This window comes from Pteronotus mesoamericanus, unplaced genomic scaffold (assembly GCF_021234165.1).
Source record: "Pteronotus mesoamericanus isolate MK-2021 breed Mesoamerican mustached bat unplaced genomic scaffold, CSHL_Meso_final contig_94, whole genome shotgun sequence".
NCBI classification, from domain to species: Eukaryota; Metazoa; Chordata; class Mammalia; order Chiroptera; family Mormoopidae; genus Pteronotus; species Pteronotus mesoamericanus.
In genome coordinates this window covers 43,737,016-43,759,004 of record NW_026555285.1, presented here as the reverse complement: position 1 = coordinate 43,759,004, position 21,989 = coordinate 43,737,016, and the positions used below count along the sequence as shown (strand labels likewise).

General features: G+C 40.3%; 1 protein-coding gene across 1 annotated transcript in view; it reads right to left on the bottom strand.

Annotated features, from left to right (window-relative positions):
* The window catches only part of GPC6 (glypican 6), a 987,303-nt gene that overhangs the window by 74,123 nt on the left and 891,191 nt on the right, over positions 1-21,989 (bottom strand). Inside the window, exon 6 of the mRNA XM_054586472.1 lies at positions 11,723-11,866. Within this exon, the coding sequence (XP_054442447.1) occupies positions 11,723-11,866 (144 nt within the window). The remainder of the gene's footprint in view (positions 1-11,722; positions 11,867-21,989) is intronic.

The following is a 21,989-nucleotide window of genomic DNA, read 5'->3' as shown; positions in this document are numbered from 1 at the left end:
GGCATGGAGCCAAAGCAGCCACTTTCTACAAAGAGCAAGGGCTGGGGCAATGGGGCTTACCTGCCTGCTTTGTGTTAAAGCCAATCTACCAGTAAATTATTGAAATCTCTGAAATTAGATGTCACTCTTGTTTTTGATTAATAACAATAGCGGCCATGCTTCATCTATTGTTATCATTATGATCAATAACATTAATAATCACTAAGCTTCATGCGGACAATGGCTAAGCTAAGAGCTGTGTGCACATCGGCTGCCATTATCTCTCCAGCATGCTAGGGCATATTACTCTCATTGGACAGATTAGAAAGCATGACAAGGTTAAGTATTTGCTCAGGATACACAGCCAGAATTTTGAACTCAGTATTTTACCCTTTGCAACAGTGTGGACGGACCTGGAGAACATTATGCTAAGGTGAAATAAGCCAGTCAGAGAAAGACAAATACCGTATGATTTCACTCATATAGGGAATCTAATGAACAAACTGAACAAACAAGGAAAAGAAAGACAGACTCATAGATAGAGGCAGGATGACAGAAGGTGGGGGGAATGCAGCGGGTGGAGGGACTGAGCAAAAACAGAAAAGGACTCATGGGCATGGACACCAGTAGCCACACAGTTGCAGGGGAGAGGAGTATAAGAGGATTAAATGGTAATGGAAAAAGTACAATTAAAAAAATTTTTAAAGGTAGTGATGAATCACAGACATTTATATGAAAGTATGCTTCAGCTACCATTTGATAAGTAACTGTAACAATCTCTGGTTGTTCACTTATTACTGGTCACCACGAGTATATCTTAATTAAAAACTAAACACTTACACATATACACACATGGGCCCCTTCCTTGTCATACAATGATCAAAGTTACCCAAAGTTGGCTTCTTCAAAAACTATTCCTAAAGCTTCATTTGACCTCTCACCTTCCAAAGTCATGGAACAGAAAAATATTTAAAATGAAACTACTGTTGAGACATTTTTAGTTTATTTATTTGACAATGAAGGTCTTTTCCCTTGTGCCCTCACCATTAAAATCCTAACAAAATACTTCTGGTTCCTTGGAGACTCCTGGATAAAGAAGATTTGATTTTCCTGAGTACTGGGAAACATGTTCATGAGGACAGGTCTCACACCAAACATCGCCTCTGGGTTTTTGTTGACCAGTTAAGGCAGTTTGCCGCATGTATGTTTTCTTGCCAACCTGGCCTAGCTGCTTACGTTCACCCTTTTCCTCCAGTGCTCATGTTGCTGTGAGGAGCAAGCAAAGGAAATGCTCAGCTTTTTCAAGTGCATAGCCCAGTGTTCTTTACTGAAATGAATGAAGGCTGCTTGGGGGAGTTTTCGAAGGACAAAATCCCTTAGAATAAAACTTACAAAGCCATTGTCTTCCTGCATCATTACACATACATAATTTATGAACTTGTATCGTAATTTTTCTTCCCGCTGAATCAGAGTTCTACGATTTTGCAAAGTCCACGCAAAAGAAGCCAAATGGCACACACATGCCCAAGACTTTCATCTCAGTCGATAAGTTTGTTGTTGTTGTCAGCCTGTGTGATTTCCCTGATTAACCTGTGACAAGTGTTCTCCTTCGTGAATGATCAGAAATAAACAGGTGTTGTAAAAGGAGACAAGGGCTGGTTCCAGCATCCAAATTCCTGGGGATCTTAAATGATGATGCACGAAAGACAGCGGGAGAACAATTTGATTTGCTTCGACTAGGCTGACCCAGAAAGGAGAAGAGCAGAAAAAGTGCTTTGCCTAAGCAAACATGACATTAAGTCACCCAAGAGCAGCACTTACGATATGCAATATCAAAGTCTCATTTAAAATTTGTATTGTCTGTATCTGAAAGACATTTAAATGCCGGTAATAAAGAAGTCTTTGCTCGCTCTGTTTTTATATTGCCATTTTTTCCCCCTACTCATTGGCAAGACCTTTTATATCCTCCTTTGAGATACTATCTTAAGATTTGGGGTGGGACTCCTTTGCTCTAGTTGAATTCTGATAGAATGCAAAGTTTAGGTAGGTGAAATCGATGCTAAAATCAACCTGACTAGGAAAGAGATGCTGGTTTTCTAGGGCAATGTAGACACTCCCTTTGTAACAAGGACTTAGATTTCTCCTAGAGTTCTAAAAAAATCTAAATGCGCCTTGGCTGGTGTGGCTCAGTGGATTGAGTGCCAGCCTGCAAACCAAAGGGTCACCGGTTTGATTCCCTGTCAGGGCACATGCGTGGGTTGTGGGCCAGGTCCCCAGTGTGGGGTGTGTGAGAGGCAACCACACATTGATGTTTCTCTCCCTCTTTCCCTCTACTTTCTTCTCTGTCTAAAAATAAATAAATAAAATCTTTAAAAAATAAATATAACCTAAACGCAATCTTTACCACAACATGGTCTGATTTATATTATAGCTAGTTTTGTCTGTCATCCCCAAAGTGTTGCAAGCTCTTTGATTATGTCCTAGTCACCTATATTTGGTTCTTATTAGTGCCCAATGAATATTTGCTGAGTGAACAATAGATTTTTTTCCTTCTTATTCAAGTAAGTTGGAGAGAATAATGGAATAAATTTTTTTTTTTAATTAAACAATCTTGCCTTGGTCATATGTGTTTGCAGTTGACAATATTATTCTTCACTAACATGTCCATTTGCACTCTCTGTGTGAGACACAGAGGGACACACATCCCTGTCTTCTTGACAGTAGTCTCGGTCATGTGACCTGCTATGGCAAATGAGATGTGAACAGCGTGCTGTGCCCCATACCGGTGAGGACTTCTATGGTCATCTTTGCTACATACTCTGTTTCCCCTGTCACTATCACTGACGGAGCCCCAGTCATAGCTGCTGTGTCGCCTTGGGTATTGGAGTGGGGGTGAGGATTGTGGGCTGCTGACCCACAGCCCACCCGAAATGGGCACATGGTATGAAGAAGAAATAAACTTGTGTTGCTGTGAGCCATTTGGGCTTTTCTTTCTTTTTTTTTTTTTTTTTTAAGGTACTGCATTGCCTAGCTTGGCCTGTCTAGATCAATACAGTATTGGGAAAGTTTCCAAAGATATTACACACAGCCAACTTTCAAAAAATTATTTGCTAGCCAGCAGTATAGTGGTATTGTTGCAGTTGCTCTTTCACCCATTGACTGTCAACCAGAACTCTTTATTTTTAAATAGGTTGGCCAGTCTCTTTGTAAGAAAATACCCATGAAGTCAGAGCCTCTGATAATAATGCCTATAAATGAGCTTCAGTAATTATTAAGTAAAAATTATTGTGTGTCGCAGGTATTTTTCTACCTTGAGCATTTATGAAGGGGAGTCAATTTTCACTCAAACAGGTTTCTTCTCATCTGGTTTTCGCCACAATATTTATGCCTGAGGTTTACTGCTAGCAGTAAAGAGTGTCCAAGTGTGTGATGGGAATAGCCAAATTCCCAGAGCTTTAAAATGTATTCCATGGGCCCAAGAGCCAGTTAAAAGCTGATTGATTATACAGCAAATCTATCAAAACCAGTATTTAGAAAATATCCCATTCCTTCAGCTCTCTCTCTGGTAAGTGTGAACACCACATTTGGGACTTGCGGCGCGAATGTCTCGGACAGCTACGAGAAAAAATTACTGCAGATTTCCCATGACAAGGAAAATGTTCTTTAAGCTGTTCAATAATTTAATAAAAGGTCTGTGTCAAGCGATACCTCTCATGAACACATATTTTAAAAGATATGGTTTGAGCAGTGTAGTACGGCTGGTCTATTCATGCTTTCATAACCGACCTGCCAAAACACCCATGACGCAGCTGAAGGAAGGAAAAGCATTGTGAATGAGTGTGAACGAATGATGGGTTCATCTGACCTGTTCAGAACTGACAACAAAGTTTCTGTGTAATTTGTTCAAGATATGGGCAAAAAGTTCTGGCATGAGATGGGAAGATGAGCTATTTGATACGGCCTATATGAAAGCTGCTACAGATGGTTTTCAGTTTGCGTATTTGGTCAATGATGATTCATCGGTTAACATACCTTCCACATATTCTCTATTGCTGTGGTCTATCTCAGATTTCAAAATCAAGTTCCTCTTCCCTGCATGAAAATGTTTTGTGAGGCTCTACACTAGATACGGTGCCTTTGAGGAGGGCCTGTGTCTCTAATTGCTTTGATAAGCAATGTATTTTGCAAACAGTGATTCTTGTCTTTGTGGTAATGCTAGCACTAACAACATGCTATCATGCACATTGTACACAGTACGTAGTTTTCTTAGGTGCTATGCAACAGAAAAGAACATAAATATATTTGTTAGTCGATTGATACCTATAGAATGTGTCAATTTCGGTTTAGTGGAAGTCTAGGAATTCTGAAAGAAATTTTCAAGTCTGAAGGGGACAATAAGCATATCAACCCACCATAAAGTAGATATAAAATCTATATAGCCATATTTGGGGTCTTAAAGCGTAACATTTCATTTTTATGACAGTCAGAGGTCAGCAAAGCTCTTGCTTCAATGTTTCTAAGAACAAAGGAAAGTTTGACACAGAGTTGCCAGTGGTTTTGTTGGTAAAATTACTCCCCCAACATGATTTCACACCCCTTATACGTATCAGAAGGGGTGCAAAAGTTTTCCCATTTTAAAATCTATGGCATGACTTTATTTTATTGCCAGAATCCATATGACTCTCGGAATGTGTTTTAAGGCAGTGGTGTGGAATGAGCTTCAGCATCTCCCAGGAAGCTCTGCAGCCAGCAGGACTATTCCTCTGTTTTCTCCCTGTGGTGTATAGCCTGATGCAATTAACCAAGGCCTTGCCTAAGCTCAGAGAGAGGTCTATGCTCCTCCTCTTTTCTCTAATCTTCCATATGCCTGAAATAATAGCTTCCCAAGGATATAACAATTGTCTACTGTCCATTGGGTGTGAGCCGAAAGTTCTGCCTAAGGAGCCCACATTCCACTCTGGTCTTCAGTAGCGTGTACCACTGAATTAGATGTGGGCATCCTCCAAGCCCGTAGCCCTGGGAATAATCAGAATGCCCTGAAGATAAGCTATCATTTTATATGTGTGTCTCGTGAGAGCCGCCGCTCGGGCCTCATCAACCACGAGCCTCCTAAATGGAAGGAAACTTGTGTCAGGCAACTCTCTCTGCTCCCACACGCCCCTCTTGTCGCCTGGGGGAGGGCGGAAGCCAGAAACCGAGACCGAATGAGAGGGGTGGATTGATTTTAATGTTTTGTATTTTCTCCCTGCTTTGAAAGCTCACTGTATTTTGCCGCTGTTATAACCCAGGGTTCATTGAAAAATGAAACTGGGGTGTCTCAGTGGGGTTTTACAGCAAACAGATAAAGCAAGTTCAGGCAAGACTGGGCAGTTTGCAGTCTGAAGTGGATGGAGCAGTCACCGCTTGTTTGCTGGGGCGCATGGAGCTTAATTTATTCAGCTGCAGCAGAGGCTGAAAGCCAGTCTGGCCTTGACCCATTTGTCTTTAGAAAACTAATTAAAGTGGAGATTCTGGTCTACTGTTGTAGCTGAGGTTTTACTTTTTTCTGTCCGGGCCAAGCAAAGACTGATGTGTGTGTATCTGTCTGTGTCAAGGTGGAATATATCAGTTTCACCCCAAAATAGCGGCTGAGGCTCTGGATAATAAAGCAGTTTCTTAAACATGGCCAGGCAACCTTTTGAAATGCAAAAGAGTGGATTGAGCCGGATGCAGAATCCTTAGAGGTGACAATGAAATGCCATGGCAATTTAAAACGAACAACAGTTTCCCGAATCCTTACAACCAAGACTTCCTAAATCACACCAAAATGGCCCCAGAGAGGCATGCAAGAACATTTTTATGACCAGCACTTTACACTGAAACTTGTATTAATCATCAGGCAGAAAATGATGCCAGAGTGTGAGTTGCTTTGCCCATTTTTGTTTCAAAACAATAAAAATAAAGTGCGTATCTTGCTATTTTGCAAGTACTTAAATCTATATGCAATAATATGAACAACACTTCCACTACTGGTATACCAATATATTTAAGAAATTGTATTTTTTGGAGAACCATATCAGTCACAGACACCTGTTTTGGGGGAGAGGTGTGGAGGCTAAAGAATATTATGGGGGCAAGTTGGGAAGCCCTGCAGGTGGGGCGATCCCATGATTCACATTCATTCTCATACGTTCAAGGAAGTCAGTCCTCTCGGGGGAAGCTGCGAGTATCATAACCAGTAGACGAGGAGACTGAACTGGCTCAACCGCTGGAAAACCTGGACTTATCAAGAGAACGCGTTGGGAAGGGCAGGCACATACTCTCTGAACAGGAGCTTCTCTCGTTAAATCAATTGGACCAAACTAATAGAACCCTGGCCTGTCTCCCCCCGCCCCCCGCCCCCCGTGATGTTGTCTCCTCCCATTTCCCATTTAGCGCCCGGGGACCTGAAGTTTTCTGTTGTCCCCCTTCCTTTCTCAAGGTCTTTCCTTCTAGTGTTTTCCTGTTCCAGATTCACCTCTTCACTTTTTCACCTCGTCCAAACTGCCCTGGGCTCAGAGACCTGAGGGAATGAAAGGGGATTCTACTCCGCAAACAATTTCCTTCTCTGTGAATTTTAAAGGAGGAATTTTAGACACGGCGTTGCCATTGCCTGAACATAAGGCCAGGCGGACGTGCAACACCATGACGTCTCGAGGGTGCCGCAGGGAGAAATATGTGCCCAGCAGGTGAGAGTCGCTTCCTGTCTTGGGTCCATGATTCAACAAAGGGTTCATGTCTTTATTATAGGGTATTACCAGCATGGAAGGTATTATGAAAAATCAGATTAGGTAACTTCACTCTTTAATTATTATGGTTAATATGTAAAGTCAAGTAAGAGGACCTCCGCATTCTTGCCCTCAGCCCCCATACCAGCTACTTTGTAGTAAAAAATACCCAATGCTCCCTCCCTAAGTGCTGTCAGTAAATTCAAGGAGGGATAAAAAAGAGTAAACAACTTCTAGCAAAAACTATTTCTTAACTTCCTAAACTCTCTATGTTCCAGTTAATGGGAAAATTAGCTCCTTATGCACGAGAGCTGAGGTTGGTTTGTTTTTATTAGTGAGGTAATTAATTCACCCAGCACGCAAACAAAAAGCCATACCCAGGCTGAGGCAAAAAGTAGACATACAGTTGTTCACATGAAAATGACACAATAATTAATAAATGACACCACAGGAATAAGCTCTGTGTTTCATGTACTCACAGCTATAAAGCTACTCTTGCCCCCCTATATTCTATCAGGGAAGAGCTAGTTTTTCCTGCAGACTACACGCAGTCTGAATATTAGGGTAGAATTTAAGTCAGCCACCAAATGAGCTAGTCTCACACGAAGCTTAGAATGAACACCTTGCGGTTGGGAAAGAATACCAAATGGTTGTTAACCATAAACACCAAGAGAGGCTGTCACTAAACCCATTCACTGGTCGTGCGCAGTGTTCATCGGGCTCCCTAGGGCAATTTGGAAAGAGGAGGTGGAGGTGGAAATTCTCATAAACTCTCTGGAATGACTGTTACAAAGACAAATGGCAATGAGAGAAAGAATAAGAAGACCAAAGCTTACACTATGTTGCATTGTCCTCCACACAATCCTCTGGGAAGCAAGAGGAAAACAAATTCAAAGGAAAAAGAAAGAGAGATTATTCTATACATAATAGCACAGCACAGGTACAACGTTTAGCTTGGCAGGCTGGTCCCTGCCCCCGCCCCGCCATGCCCACCCCAAACTCCCTTTGATTGAGCAGTGGAATAGTTAAGAAATCTGCACATACAGTACAATATCGATACTTACTGGAGATTCATTGCTCTAAAGCATCTCCAACTTGAATTCATTCCAAGTCTGTTTCTTTTTTGTTAGTCTACTTTTATAAAATACATTCCTCTAAGACACACAATTTAAAGTACATTTGTGCTGTAAGGAATCTGCTGGAGTAAAGAAGACACTCCTGCCCAAGTGTGTCCGGGGCGTATCCAGCATGCTGTGCTCTGAGGCTCTGAGCCGCACAACTAATTGCCTTCTACAAAGGATAATCTGAAATACTTCTGTATGCTCCGGCCATAAAAACGGAGATATTTTGTGTTGATTTATGTTTAGATTCTGTGCTTCCAGCGAAGGTCTTTAAAAAGGCATCGTTTTATATCAAGTTCTTTAAGAGAATTCACAAAGTACAAAGTCACGACAAGAGAAGAGAACCAATCTCTTCCTTCATGCAAATAAATAATCCCCTCTGGTCTATTTAACTAAAACACATAATGCGCCTCAGGGGCTGACGCACCGGCAGGTTGAGTGTTGGTAACAGGAGGCACGTGATGGTTGAACAGGGCTGTTATCCAAATTAGTGGATGACATTAATGTCCCCAAGAAATAACGGCTGCTGGCAAGAAGGGCTGTGATATTCTCTGATGAGTCAGCTTCCCATCAGCAGCTGAATTTAACCAATGCATTCATTCATTATTGGATAATAACATTTGGGTAGTTATGTATGAAAGCTACTGATGATCTAAACTACTTTTTATGCCCATATAACTTTAAAGTAATGGAACTCTTACCTCCACTAAAAAGACACAAATGGAAATGTTTCTTAGAGACATAAAGGGGTTTACATGTTTCCTTTTAAATACAATAGAGGTTCAAAGTAACAGAGGAATAGATGTATTTTTTATGAGGCAGTTTGTTTGGTTTTCAATGATTTTACATAAGTTTCAGCAGCAGTCTACCCAGCTTGGGGTTAGGAGCTTTATTTCTAAAACCTCATAATTATCAGTTCACATAAAAATTAGTGTCACAATAACAGATACAAGAACAGCTACCAACAGATACCAAAATTAATATCTCAGGTACCCATTTTAAATGGTAGTGAAGAAGAAATTCTCTGAGAACTTCACAGTTATTTTCACTTTGGTGAAAGGGGCGGGGCAATTGAAATGCTCCTTCGCTGGGGTCCCCTGAAGCATTTTCCTGCTGAAGCACCCAGAGGAATTGGAAGTCTTCCCAGTTAGTCTCCTTTTCTGGGATGTATGCTTCTTGTAAATATTTAGGAAATGTGGTTTCGGGGGACTCTTAAAACAGGGGTAGGTAGCAGCAGACTTGTTTACAAACAAGGATGCACCGTGGCGCAGACCCATCAGGAGGCCTTGCCTAAGCCTGTGTCGTGAAGAGGACTGTGTGTGACTGTCACACAGCACTCGCTGGCCAAGCCTCCTCCTTCACCTTGCACGGTCCAGAGCTATGTTGGGTCCACAAAGGGAAGAAAACCTTGGGGCCGCAAGGGCTGCAAACCGAAAGTACGATGTGAGCTTCGGTCTCGCTTGTGTGTCCCAAGAATAACCTTGCATAGCTGCTTTCGGTTGGAAAGAATCTCCTGCTCGTAGGGGCTGGGAAGGGATCTCCCGAGGGGTTTATGACTGGCTGTGAATTACCAGTTGCTAATTCTTACAGTTTAGGAATCAGTATTTGATTCAATAGAAAATGAAGAAAACTTGCTATTCTTCCTCACAGGGCCTAAGGTCATGCCAATAAAGAAGGAAGCACTACGGGCTGTCATAGGACATTTTGGAATGAAATTGGCTTATTGATTTAGATTCTTATGCAATGAATCCGGTCCTTAGGCCCTCAGTCTGGTCCTTGTTCATGATTTACCAATTCCTTTTAGAAAAACATGGACTAAAATATATTTCTTGGGGGAGGCACATAAAATAGGAGAACCTAAATCAGTTTGTTATTTGCCAGTACCTCTTTAAGCTCTTTATAGCTGGGGCATTTTGAAGATCACCAGTAAGTTCCTTTATAAAAGGTTCAAATTTCAGTTTCCTTCTCTACCAAATTTTAGACATCATGTGAAATTCTCAAAATGTTGATGCTTTATTTAGGTTGTGCTAAATTGCACAAATATTGTTGTCTTGAGAAAAATATTTTTCTTGCTCCACTTCCCCTGTTTGAGTGTGTGTGTGTGTGTGTGTGTGTGTGCATGTTTGTGTGTAGTCATTTCTCCTGGAGAGAAGATAAAACTGTGCTATTTCAAAAGGAAAAAAAAATTAGTAGTCATAGATAATATTATATTGTTCAAATTCCATGAAACTTTAACTAAGTGTGCAATGTACCCAAATTGTTTTTAAATTTTATTTTGTTGTGGTAAGAGCACTTAACATGAGATGTACCCTCCTAACAGGTTTTTAGGTGCATAATACAGTATTGTCATCTACAGGCACAACTTACGATCTTTGTTGTGTCCCAGTTCTTACATGAGGGTTTATGAAAAATCCAAAAAGCCTGAATTGTTCTAATAACTAAGCTAGAGCCAATGAAAATGGAAACAAAAAGAGAGAGAAAGATCAAACTCGTACTCACCATTTTTGCTTCTGGTTAAAAGGCTCTAGACATACAAAGGAGTTTATAAATTAAAACCCCAAACAATGTAATCTTATGAAACCATCATTTTCTTTAAACAACTGGCTAGTTGTTTGGAGAAACCTAATCGGTCACTTAATAGAAAAAAGGTGACTAATTTTAAACTTTTCCTGAAATGGTGACTAGAGAATAGCTATTACCAAGGTAAAGTAGGGGTTGAAGTAATTACCCAGAGAATTCCTTTTTCAAAACATACATGAAAGAGGGGGGTTTATTTGCCTACAAACTATAATAAATTTATAACATAATTTAGTGGCTTGCAATTCCACTTACCCCTTCACATTGGCACTTTGTGGATAGGCCTTTATATTGTGAGTACATTTGATTTTTATGGAGTGAATTGCTGCTATGTACTTACTTTGAGGCCTAACTCAACCAACTTAATCTTGTGAGCTCTGCACTGCAGAAGAATAACTAAAATGATAAAGTAATTTATTACAGTGACTTAATAAAAGTATTTTTGTAACTGGGAACTGAGATCTAGTTTACATGACATAATCCCATGTGGTTCAAATACTTTATGACCTTAAGGTTCTCATCTGCTAATTTTATATCAAGATAAGTGGCAAAGCAACATCAACAGTACTTAAAATTACAGGTGTATAAATTGTTTATAGTGCTATAAATATTATAAAGTGCATTGAAAATAATCAAGCGGTATTTCTCTGAAATTGAAATTTTCATTTTTTTATAGTAAAATTTGATTTTTAAAACACATTAAAAATTGTGTTTACTATGTTTATAACAGTATTCTCCAAGGAAATTGCTTTGATGCTACATATCATTTGATTCCCTGACACACAGTTAAATGGATCAGAGTTACTATTTCTAGGGATTCCAACTTTTAAAAGACACACACACACACATGCACAAACCATAAATGGTGGTAACCTTGATTTGGGGTCCCTTGGCAAGGTCTTTCGGACAGAAAACTGTACATATAAGGAGAATTCATAATAAAGTTACACTATTATAATTGAATAAATAACTGAAGCAGATGAATAAGAAATGTGCTATTGTATAATTATATCACTGGAAGATATAGTAGGAACTTAGTCTTCAAATTAATATTTCAGAAGGAATATGAAGTTGAAAATTTGGCCTTTGCATGAGTAGATTAATGGTGATTAAGACTTCTTAAATAATCTAATTCTTGACCTAAAAGGAAGCTCTCATTACTTTTCAACATTCTAATTAAAACTAGAAGCAGATATAAAAATGAGATGACTTTTACAACCAACTTTTCCCCATCATGTCTTGAAGAATGACCTTGGTAACAGGAAGTGGCCATGTGGCCATCAGTCCGAGAGAACTCACCAGCCGGTCCAGGCTCGTGCCTGCGGCGGTTGTCGGTCTTTCCTCAGGATTGTAAGGCCTGAACCGTGTATTAAAATTTTCAGGAGCGGAACGGGCAGATCTGAGGGCTGGAGCAGGTTTGGGTTGGCCACATCCCTGAAAAACCTGGAAGACATATTGAGAAGTCAAGACAGTTGCACAATGAGGTTCTTCCGCAGATCATGAAGCTGAGGCATGCCGTGCATGGCTTTCACACTTCTCATGGAAATTTTACTTCCAATAAGATCTGGTTTTGTCATGTCAACAAATTCAACTACTAACCTAACAGAAAGAATTACGCAGACACATACAGAATGACTGATTATACACCCAGACTCTTATTTTCGACATAGACAATCAGTCCTCGTTATTCACAGATTCTGTATTTGTGAATTTGCTCGCTCACCAAACTTCATTTGTAAGCTCCGAATAGATTTTTGTGCATTATCACAGACACAATCAGAGTGACAAAATTTAGAGTTGTCCCACGTGCATGTCCTTGGCTGAGTTCGAACATGGTGATACTCTGCCTTTGACTGGTTACCATCTACTGTTGCTGTATCACAGAGCTTGTGTTCCCTTATGTTACTTAACGATGGCCCCACAGCACAAAAGTAGTGATTTGGATATGCTAAGAAGCAGCCATAAAGTGCTTTCTTTACGTGAAAAAGTATGTATACATAAGAAAAAAACGTAGTCTACATTGGGTTAGGTACCTATCTGAGGTTTCAGGCATCCCCTGGGGGGGATGGAACATAAGCTCCCATGGACAAGGGAGAACTATTGTATTAAACATGCTTATTTTAAAAACAATTGTAATAGTTACTTCATACAATTCTTGCAGGACTAAAGGAATTGCGTCCTAGACATTTTTATGTACTTAAGTTTGGCATTCAATAAATATCCATTTGGGATTCTTGTTCTGACAAATGTCTTTCACCTATAGCCTATTGGCCAAATAACTTGAGGGACTCCCTGCTTGGAAATTGAAAACCTCTCCCTGAAGATTTCTTTGAAAACAGTCTCTCGAGCAAAGGCATGGAAACAGGACAAGCCAATGTTGGTGAAATCTGTAAAATGACAGTTTCCTCTAATTTGGTGGCTGACAGCTGTTCATGTCACAATTAGGCTTGCTGTGGGAAATCAGACATTTGATTGGAACGATCTTAGGGACGACGCTGTCATCGTTTTCCAGTGATCTCACTCAGGGTGCTGTGGGGAGGCCTGGTTGGCTGTTTTTAGAAGTTTCGTGCTCGCTGCTGGTTATTGAGAAAGAATGCCTTTACCAGAATTACAGGAAATACAGTAACATTTTCAGGAAATTTTGAGGATGTTTAATATTATATTTCCCCCATTTTTACACAGGAGATGATCCCATTCCTAGATTTGCTTTTTCCAGTACACATTTTGGGACTACTTATGCCAGCTAATTCCTAAGCTATATGCATATGTTTAGAATGCATCCCTTCTGGTTTCATAATATGATTCTTTGGTGTTTAACTTTAAGCATTTTTTCATTGCGCATATTATGGGATCCCACTGAAGTACACAGAGAGCTCTCGAGTGCCATTCGCAATGACAAATGCTGTCTTCTGACACAATTCATTTAGTTTTACCACTACAGGTAATTTCTCTTGTGTTGGATTCAAAGTTCTCCTTCAACTCAGCATTCTGCAGGGCAGGAACACTTTGTCTTGGCATTCTAGGAGGCTGGGCTTAACACACTATTGATTATTCTTCTCTCACACCATTTCTAAAGTCGATGGTGTAAACCAGTGCGATAAAGACATGGGCCCTGGGCTCCCTCGTGCCTCCATCACCGGCCAGTGCCAAGGTCACCGCTGATGACAGGCATTGACATTTCCCAAAGTCCAGTGTTCTGTTGAGTGTGCTAGTTTGGATCGCTTCGAATAGGACAGCTGACTTTTAGGAAGTAGAAAGCCTAAGGCAAAACAATGTGATGGTCTTGCCGACATTTCTTGAAGCCAGGCTCTGAAAGAGTTAACAGGCCTTGCAAATTCACCCTTTGGGAGAAATCTGGCTCACTGGTTTAAGTGACATCAAAAGGGCAAGAAATGCTGTGAAGGAATATTAGGGTTCTAGGGGATATTTCATCATAACAGAAAACCTTAACACTCGTTTGATTGTTTTGGGAGGGGTGGAGGGAGATTAATTATGACAACAAAATATAGCTTATTTAATGTAACCTAGTAGCTTTCTGTTATTAATATCAGGGTTGGATTTTGAAGATGACTTCAATGCAGAAATTGCCAGGCCTATGATCCAAACTGAAGAAAACCCTAACTCATTATTATGGAAAGAACAACTAACCCCACAATCAGGTGGAGACTTCCATAAAAATCAGTCACATATGTCAAATAGGAATATTGAATGTCCTTCAACACAGATTCTATTATATTCTTCAAAAAGGGAACTGTCAGAAGAGAAGACTTTTCAGTGTGGAAATGCCAAGGTAAAGGGTCAAGAACTCCTTTCCAGAATTTCACCAAACCTGAAGGGAATGGTGGTGAATGGGACCAGAGTGAGCATCAGCATCAGCCAGCCCCGCCTGCGTCTGCCTGGGCATGATTAAAAGCCCCTGTGTGCTTCTCACGCAGAGAATGCAGCTTAAACAACACACATCTGCCATACAACTTAGATGGCTTAGGAAGTGAAGATTAATAATCTCATTTTTAATACATGCAACCTGTTAGCTAGACAAAATATTAAACATGGGATTGACGTGGCAGGCGATGAAAGGGCTTCTGTGCGGAATGTGCGGACTGGCTCAGAGACTTTGGCGAGCTTGCCACGGCAGCAATACAGCTAGACAAAGTTCCGTAGCTCTTGAGGCCCAGGGCTACATTACTATAAAAGACCAATGAGCCTTTCCCCTGAGGTCTGGATACCCCATTTTTTTCTACTTGGAGTAAGAGAAGAAATGGAAGGGGAATAACGTGGCACTGGGGTCTTAGGTTAAATGAGTGTCTGTAGATCCAGGTTCTCTGCAGAGTGGTCAGGACTGGAGAGGCAGATCAGCATCATTAGCCTCAGGATGGTACCCGAAGGCCTGAAATAGCTGCATTTGCCAAGGGCAAGGGTGCAGATAGGTACAGATGGTCTGTGGACAGCCTAGTGCTATGCCAACATTCAGAGGATCCTCCTTGACCCTTCACTGACTGCTTTGTCCAATGGGAATAAGAACACTATTTATCACACAGATAGTCTCTGATGATAAAATGCCACACATGAGGCAGGAAAACCGGAGCCAGTGTCTTGGAGAGTAGGTGCTTGACAATAAGGAGTTAATGATGCCATTGTAGGATCCATGCTTTCTAGAAGTTGTAGTTTCTGAATAAGAAGAATTGAAGGGGGTAAAAAGCCATCTGAGTTGATGTTTCTTAAATGTTTTCCACAAAGTATTATTTCCAGGGGCTAACTGCTGTTACATAAACAACAGAGTCATGCGTCCAAGTAAAACAAGGTATCTTAGCCAGGCTTCACTATGCTAACATGTGTATTGACTTGTCAAAAGGAAAATCATTTGTAGTATTTTCCAAAAATACGTGGCCATGGTTTCCCCGGGAGGTTCTCCCAAGATGGCTGTTCTGGGAAGCATACCCTGGGGCCCCTTGGTATGGGTGGGGGTTTCCTCTCATTGGCCAAGGGAAGAAATTCTGATGTAATGGCATTTACTTACAGGTGTTGGTGAGCCATTCCACCCATCACTACTTTTAATTCCAGAGAAGAAATACTATTTTAAGACACTCAAGGTCATGTCTGTATAACAGAAGTTTCTAGAGAATATGGCTTTAGGCTAAGCCATCTCGTAGAACGAATTATTAGCTCTACTTGAAGAAATGGAATTAGTATCATCTCCTGTCTGCCTCCTTCCAAGAGATGTTGAAAGGGATAATTAGATAATTTGGGAAAGCATTTGGAAGTCCCAATGTAGACAGATGCTACAGATGTACAAAGGAATTATCCTTCCCACCTAGCTGACTTGCAAAACCTGTGGATTTCTGGACCATATCTGGCGCACAAATCTTCTCTCTTAAGAGGATTACTGAGATCATGTCTCAGAAGTCCATGGGCACTCTGAGATTAAAGGAGCTGGCCTTAAAGACAGAAAGTGCTGAAAGAAGAAATGTTTCAAAGGGACAGGGAAGAGAGGGAGGCATGCTGATCACAGGTTCCAAAGCTGTGTCTTAGGTTTCTAAAGACAATCATTTTTTCCTTTAAGAACATTGCAGCATCTTAACATATTTCCCTTAAAGTAAACTAATATGCTGTGTACTTTTTTTAGAGTCCCCCTCCCCCCCGCCCCGTCGCTTTATACCTATAACTCTTTTATATCTCCTGCAGGTTGATTATATTTTCACAAAAGTCATTACCAGAAACCTCAGAAGCTGTGGCTGCAAATCCATCCTGTCTCATCCTGCGCTTTTAAAGATATTCCATCCTCCCAGGTTCTACTCAGTGGGCTTTTAATGCTTTTAATTTTTTTAAATTTTTAAATGGTGAGAAAGTTGTTGCTGGGCCCGTAACCTGTTTGAAAATTTGCAGACAGAATTCTAATCTTTTATAATGAATACTGGTGGCACTTAATGCTACCTGGATGTAATGGGAATTGATGTTTTGAGGGTACGAATCTTTTATTTACTCCTTAGATTCTGATTTGCGGTGCAGTGTTCATGAATGAACTCTTTGTGAGATGACTGGCTACGTGAGGGATTCAGACCTGTCTGGTTTGTTCCCAAAGAAGCAGAAGCCATCATACCTGCAGAGGCTCCGCATGTGTTGGCCCGGGCGGCCATCATTTTCGGGAGAGACAGCTGTAGTATAATAGAAAGGTCAGGAATCACAGTTTAAAAGCCTGGAGTCCTAACTTGGGTCTTTTTCCTCACACCTGTGCGACCTTGGGGTAACATGTTCCCCCCAATTCTCAAGGCTGTTGTGAAGATAGAATAATAGGATGTTTAAAACATACACTGAAAAAAAAAAAAGAGGTATAAAGATGTACTGGTATCTGAAGTAATCTATAATTAAATAGGACAATAACAGATAACAAATCAAATCTATGGATTTTGCAGAGTGATGCATGAATAATTTAAGCTCCACGAAGAATAGGATCTTGTGCATTTTGCTCATCACTGTATCTCAGAACCTATAAGAGGTCTCACTACACAATATGTGTCTGAAAAGAAAATTGGGAATGAAAGGCTATGAGTACATAAAAATTTAATAATTTCTCCCTTTTGCAAACATTTATTGAAGGCAATTAGGAGGCAGATTTCCGTAATGAGAAAGAAAGAGAGGGAAGGAGAGCGGATTAACACTTACTGAGTGTCTCACAGCCCAAATAGTCACAAGGCTATGTGTTTCATACACCCATCTCAATGAATCAGTTATTGCTCCAAAATCAAAGTTTAACACTTCTTCCTTAGGCTTCAGAAAATACAATGAATCATGCATCCACGTTAAAAAAAAATCATTTGGTATTTTCTTTACTCCATTTCTGTGCCAACCTAAAGAAAAACGAAATCAATAGCTTCAAGCTGATAACTAGATTAAGCTGATGATTGGATAATAGCTATTCACTGTGTCTGATGAGCTAATTAGATGGCAGAAGACTAGGTGTACAGAAAGGTCAGGCTTGGCTTTCTCATTGCTGGTGGGCACGTCATGAGCCAAGGGTCCTAGAGGTAACTGGGCTCAATCGCAGGCGATAGCTGTTTTCCAGAGGAAGGCGGACGACAGCTTGTATAGGCAAGGCCTCCCTGATTCCCCGCCCTGTCAAAGGGGTAAGCGGCAGCCACCCCACATGGCAGGGGGCTGGAGGTAGCACAGCCCTGTCCAGATTGTCTGGGTCCAGCACAGAACCGGTGGCCCCTTCTCAAAGTGGGCGTGAAATGTGAGAACTTAAAAGGGCATGCAAAGGGACGTCCACATATCATGAGTAAATAGATGTGAAGTTGCAATATTTAAAAAACCCATTTCAAGTAGTAGCAAGAAGAGCTACATAAGCGCACCATGATACAGGATTAAAGTAGCACCCTACAGCCTCGTTTCACACCTTTTTTTTTTTTTTCTGGTTGCTAACAGTTCTCTGCTAATACCCTATGAAGTTCTTTCCGGAGTGTAAATTTAAAGCATTTAAATAATGACTTCTGTCTTTAGCTATAAAATCGTTCTACTGATTACACAAACATTTTAAATATCAGTGTTTTTTATGTTTGCTTTTGCTTTTTTTAGTTTGCCAATTTTCTTTATGGATTGCCTTTTAAGAACACGGGCTTATATTCTTATGCCCAGAACAATCTCTCCTCTTCTTTCCCCTTCCCTTCTCTTTTCCCCTCCCTTGCTTGCTTTTCCTTTGCTTCCTGATTTATGCTTTTCTTTCCATAAAGGTTGATTACAATGGCCCCTTGGCCAAGTTCTCTGGCAAACTCTACATCTCTGGATGGGTTCAGTAGTGTGTGAAGAGACTTCTGTGTAATACTGGGTCAAGTCATCAGTTTCAGAGTTGGCTGCTCTTCATGGGCTTTGATTCTCAAAAGCCAGCTACCATGCCTACATTTTTAAGGGTTAGAAAAATGTACTCTGATGCCTGTGCAGCTTGGTTCCAGAATATCTGTCAGACGTGTTGTTCACTTTTTAAAATCATTTGTTTTTGCACTTCTTAAATAACAGAACACCTTGATATTTCCTCCCAAATGGTGAATAGCTACATGAAACTGAACCAAGCACATTGTGAGTGCGGAGGGAAAGCAACCCTAACCCTGTTGGCCTAGCTAAAGGATTTCATAGGCTCTTTGTTTATAAGATTTAAAGTGATTCTTTAAGATTCCTTTGCAAAAATTTGCATAAATGTGTAACTTTCAGCAGCCTGGCTCTGTGTCATTCATTCAATGCACCGTTCAACCAATATTTGTTGAGTGTCGCTAAGGATAGATATAGGCGCTGGGGATTTGCCAACTGGATGTGTTCCTGTTCTCGTGAGGGTTGGACAAGAAATCAGGCAATTACAACAGAATGTGATAACTGTGGTGGAAGCGCCCGCGAGGGACAACCGACCCAGACTGGACAGTCGGAGGGACTGTCCTAGGACAGCGCGGGTGTGCCAGAGCTGGCCCGGACTGGCTCACGAGACCACGTGCGACATTTTCAGGAATTTTGCAAGCCAGTCATTAAATACAGTGATCGTTAAACTTTCAATTGTATACACTTAGCATTATACAAATTATATTGAAAACCCAGCTAATGTATACTCAAAACTCATTACTTTCCACTTGTTTACTCTTATCTATGCTCTGAGGCTATTTGTGCCAATTACAGCTTGAGGTTACTGGTGTACGATTATGCTGCGGTACGCCGCTCTGTGTTCAGTGACATGATGCTGGAAGCTTGACATCACACAGAAATGGGCAGACACGACGAAGGAGTATGTTTTCTGCACAGGGAGCTGGTGTGTAAACTCCTGCCTGTATCCTGTTAAAACGCTTCACTTTTATGAGTGGTTTTCACTTGACATATTTTGTGCTAAGCGTTTTACATGAATTCTCTCATTGTACTTTGAAAGGACCCTATGAATGAGTAGTACTAGCACCCTCACTTTTTAGCAGAAAAATTTTCCTTTATTTACTTTTTAAAATTGGTTTTTAATTATAGTAGATAATCGATATTATTTTAGTTTCAGGTGAACAGCAGAGTGATTAGATAATTTATGAACTGATGCACCAATGATTTCAAGTAGCATCATTTTTAATGTGAATTAATTGAGTTTAGACAGGTAAATAACTTGCCCCAAGTTACAACTAGTGTAAACCACATCCCAGGTCTGTCTGATGTCAGAATCTGATCCTGTAACCTTTATGCTACTTTTAAGAATACTAGACTAACTTCAAGTACATTTAAAGGTATTTTCTATTCCTTATGATTGAAGTCTCTGTGGCATTATACTTTCATGTTCTGAATTCAATTCAGCAAAATGTACTGTTTCTTCCATGTGTAAAATGAAATGTTAAGATCACTCTCTGTAAAATGTAAGAATGAGCAAGATGTAGTTCCTGTCCTCCAATAATTTATAATCCTGGGAAGGAGGAGATAAATATACAAGTAACCACACCATGAGGAATAATGTTTACTGACTCAAGAAGGACACATGTAACATAGGGGCTCCCAGAAGGGAAAAATTCATGTTATTGGAATAAATGTATATTTATTTAAACTAATTTCTAAACAATGTTCTCATTAAAGAATGAAGTAAAAATATCCTAACAGGATATTTTTTTCCTTGTGAATTCCCAAGGTATTATTTATACCTGAATGTTTCAAAAAGAAAAAGATCCAGAGAAAAGAAATATATCTGGATGCTGGAAAAGGAAACCTAATTATTAGTGAAAAGATGGTGTTAATAATGTAAACTGTTAGAGTTAGGAAGGGGAAATTTCCATTATCCCCTCATTCGACAGATGAGGAAACTAAGACCTGCCAGCTCGAGGCAGAAATTATTCTATTCTTTTTTTTTTGTTCTCTTAGGCTTTTTCCGTCTTTATTTGAGCTGTAGATTCAGAAAAAATTGTCTGGAGAAAATTAAGTACCTGAAGGCCATCTTGCTCTTCTCTAATGGGCTCTACCCTCATTTGCAATAAGTATTAATAGAAGGGGTGGTTTCAATCGGAATTTAGTTAGTCTTCCTTCTTAATTTAGATTATATCTGACAAACCAATCTTTTCTTGGATTAGATTTGAAAATACTCCTAATAGAGTTAAATTATGTTGAGTGAGGTCAGTTTCACCTTCCCTGATAGGATAAGAAGGAGATTACCAACACATCGGAAAGTCACAGGCAGCGACTCTGAATTTTTTTTTTCTCCCTTCTGTTGGGAACTTTCCAAACACCTGCAACATTCTTTGATTTGGGTGGGGAAAAGAAGGGTGGGAAAAGGCGGGTGCTATCCTGACTTTGATGAATGAAGTTGGAGAATGTAATAAGCTTGGTGGGGGCTTGGACACAACAGCAGCCTGTGTTGCTTCTCAATAGGTTCCCTGTAGTATGTTTTAGGGAACAACCCGCTCTTAGATGACCGGTCCCCTCAATGCTAAATATATTTGATTCTTGCGAGAAGACACTTACTGAGGAAACAGTGGCATACTGGGAAAATCTTTTTCTTTGGACCAGACAGTTCTGGGTTGCAATCCCTGATTGCTCACTCATTAATTTCAGTATCTCAGATGAACTACTTAATTTCTCTAGATTTAACATTTTTTTTTTTTGCCTGTAAAACCAGGAAGTGAATACTTTATAAGATTGCAGTGAGGATTTAAAATAAACATGTAAGGCATGTAGGAAAACAAGGACAGAGAATCTGTTTTGTCCTCTACTGTATTTCCCATGCTTGGTAAATGGTAGAATCGTTGTTGAATGTATATAGTAGGTGCTCAACTAATGTTAGGCATGATGCTTATCATTGTTACTAGGTGATTGGCTAAAAAGAACCAACAAATGTTTTAATATGCTATTCTCCCTAGTCTTTAACCACATATGTATATATTATATTACATAATTGACACATATGTAATATTGTACAAAGGATATACAAATCAAGAGTTTGAAATGAGTGCCGTAATAGTATTATCAACCTATTAAACTTGGTTATCAGGATTGGTGAGCCAATGTATTTTTTAAAAGGAATGCCAGTGTGCCCTAGCCCCTAACGGCTTAGCTGTGGGCTAAATAGGAGAGGAAAAAGGATCTGACAATACCCTGAAAGCAAGGCTAAGGTAAGCATCAGTGCATTAGAGGGAAGGGATTTCATACCTAAAACTGTGGTGGGTGCACTTTTGCCTCTGGTACAAGAAGGGGGAGAAAAACATACACTTTTATATATTGCACGATCAAAACTCTAGGGAAGGTTGCAAGCAAGGAATGGCAGTCTATATAAGAGAAATATTTCACTAGCATTTGGCACAGTGGGAAGTTCTAGGTATAGTTGTAAAGGGAATCAGACAGAAAGACAGACAACTGGAGTCCTGGCTTTACCACCTACCTCTCTTTCCCTGCCTTCTTTAGAACTTCCTCTTAACAGTTGACCTATTCAGCAAATATCTACCGAATCCCGCCCTTGTGTGAGATCGGTTTTGCAGGCTTCCACATCCTTAGGAGGCAGTGAGTAATAACGTGGGTTCTGCAGTCAGACATCCCTCTTTGTATTCTTCTTGCACTCCGAAATCTTTGTAAATTCCTT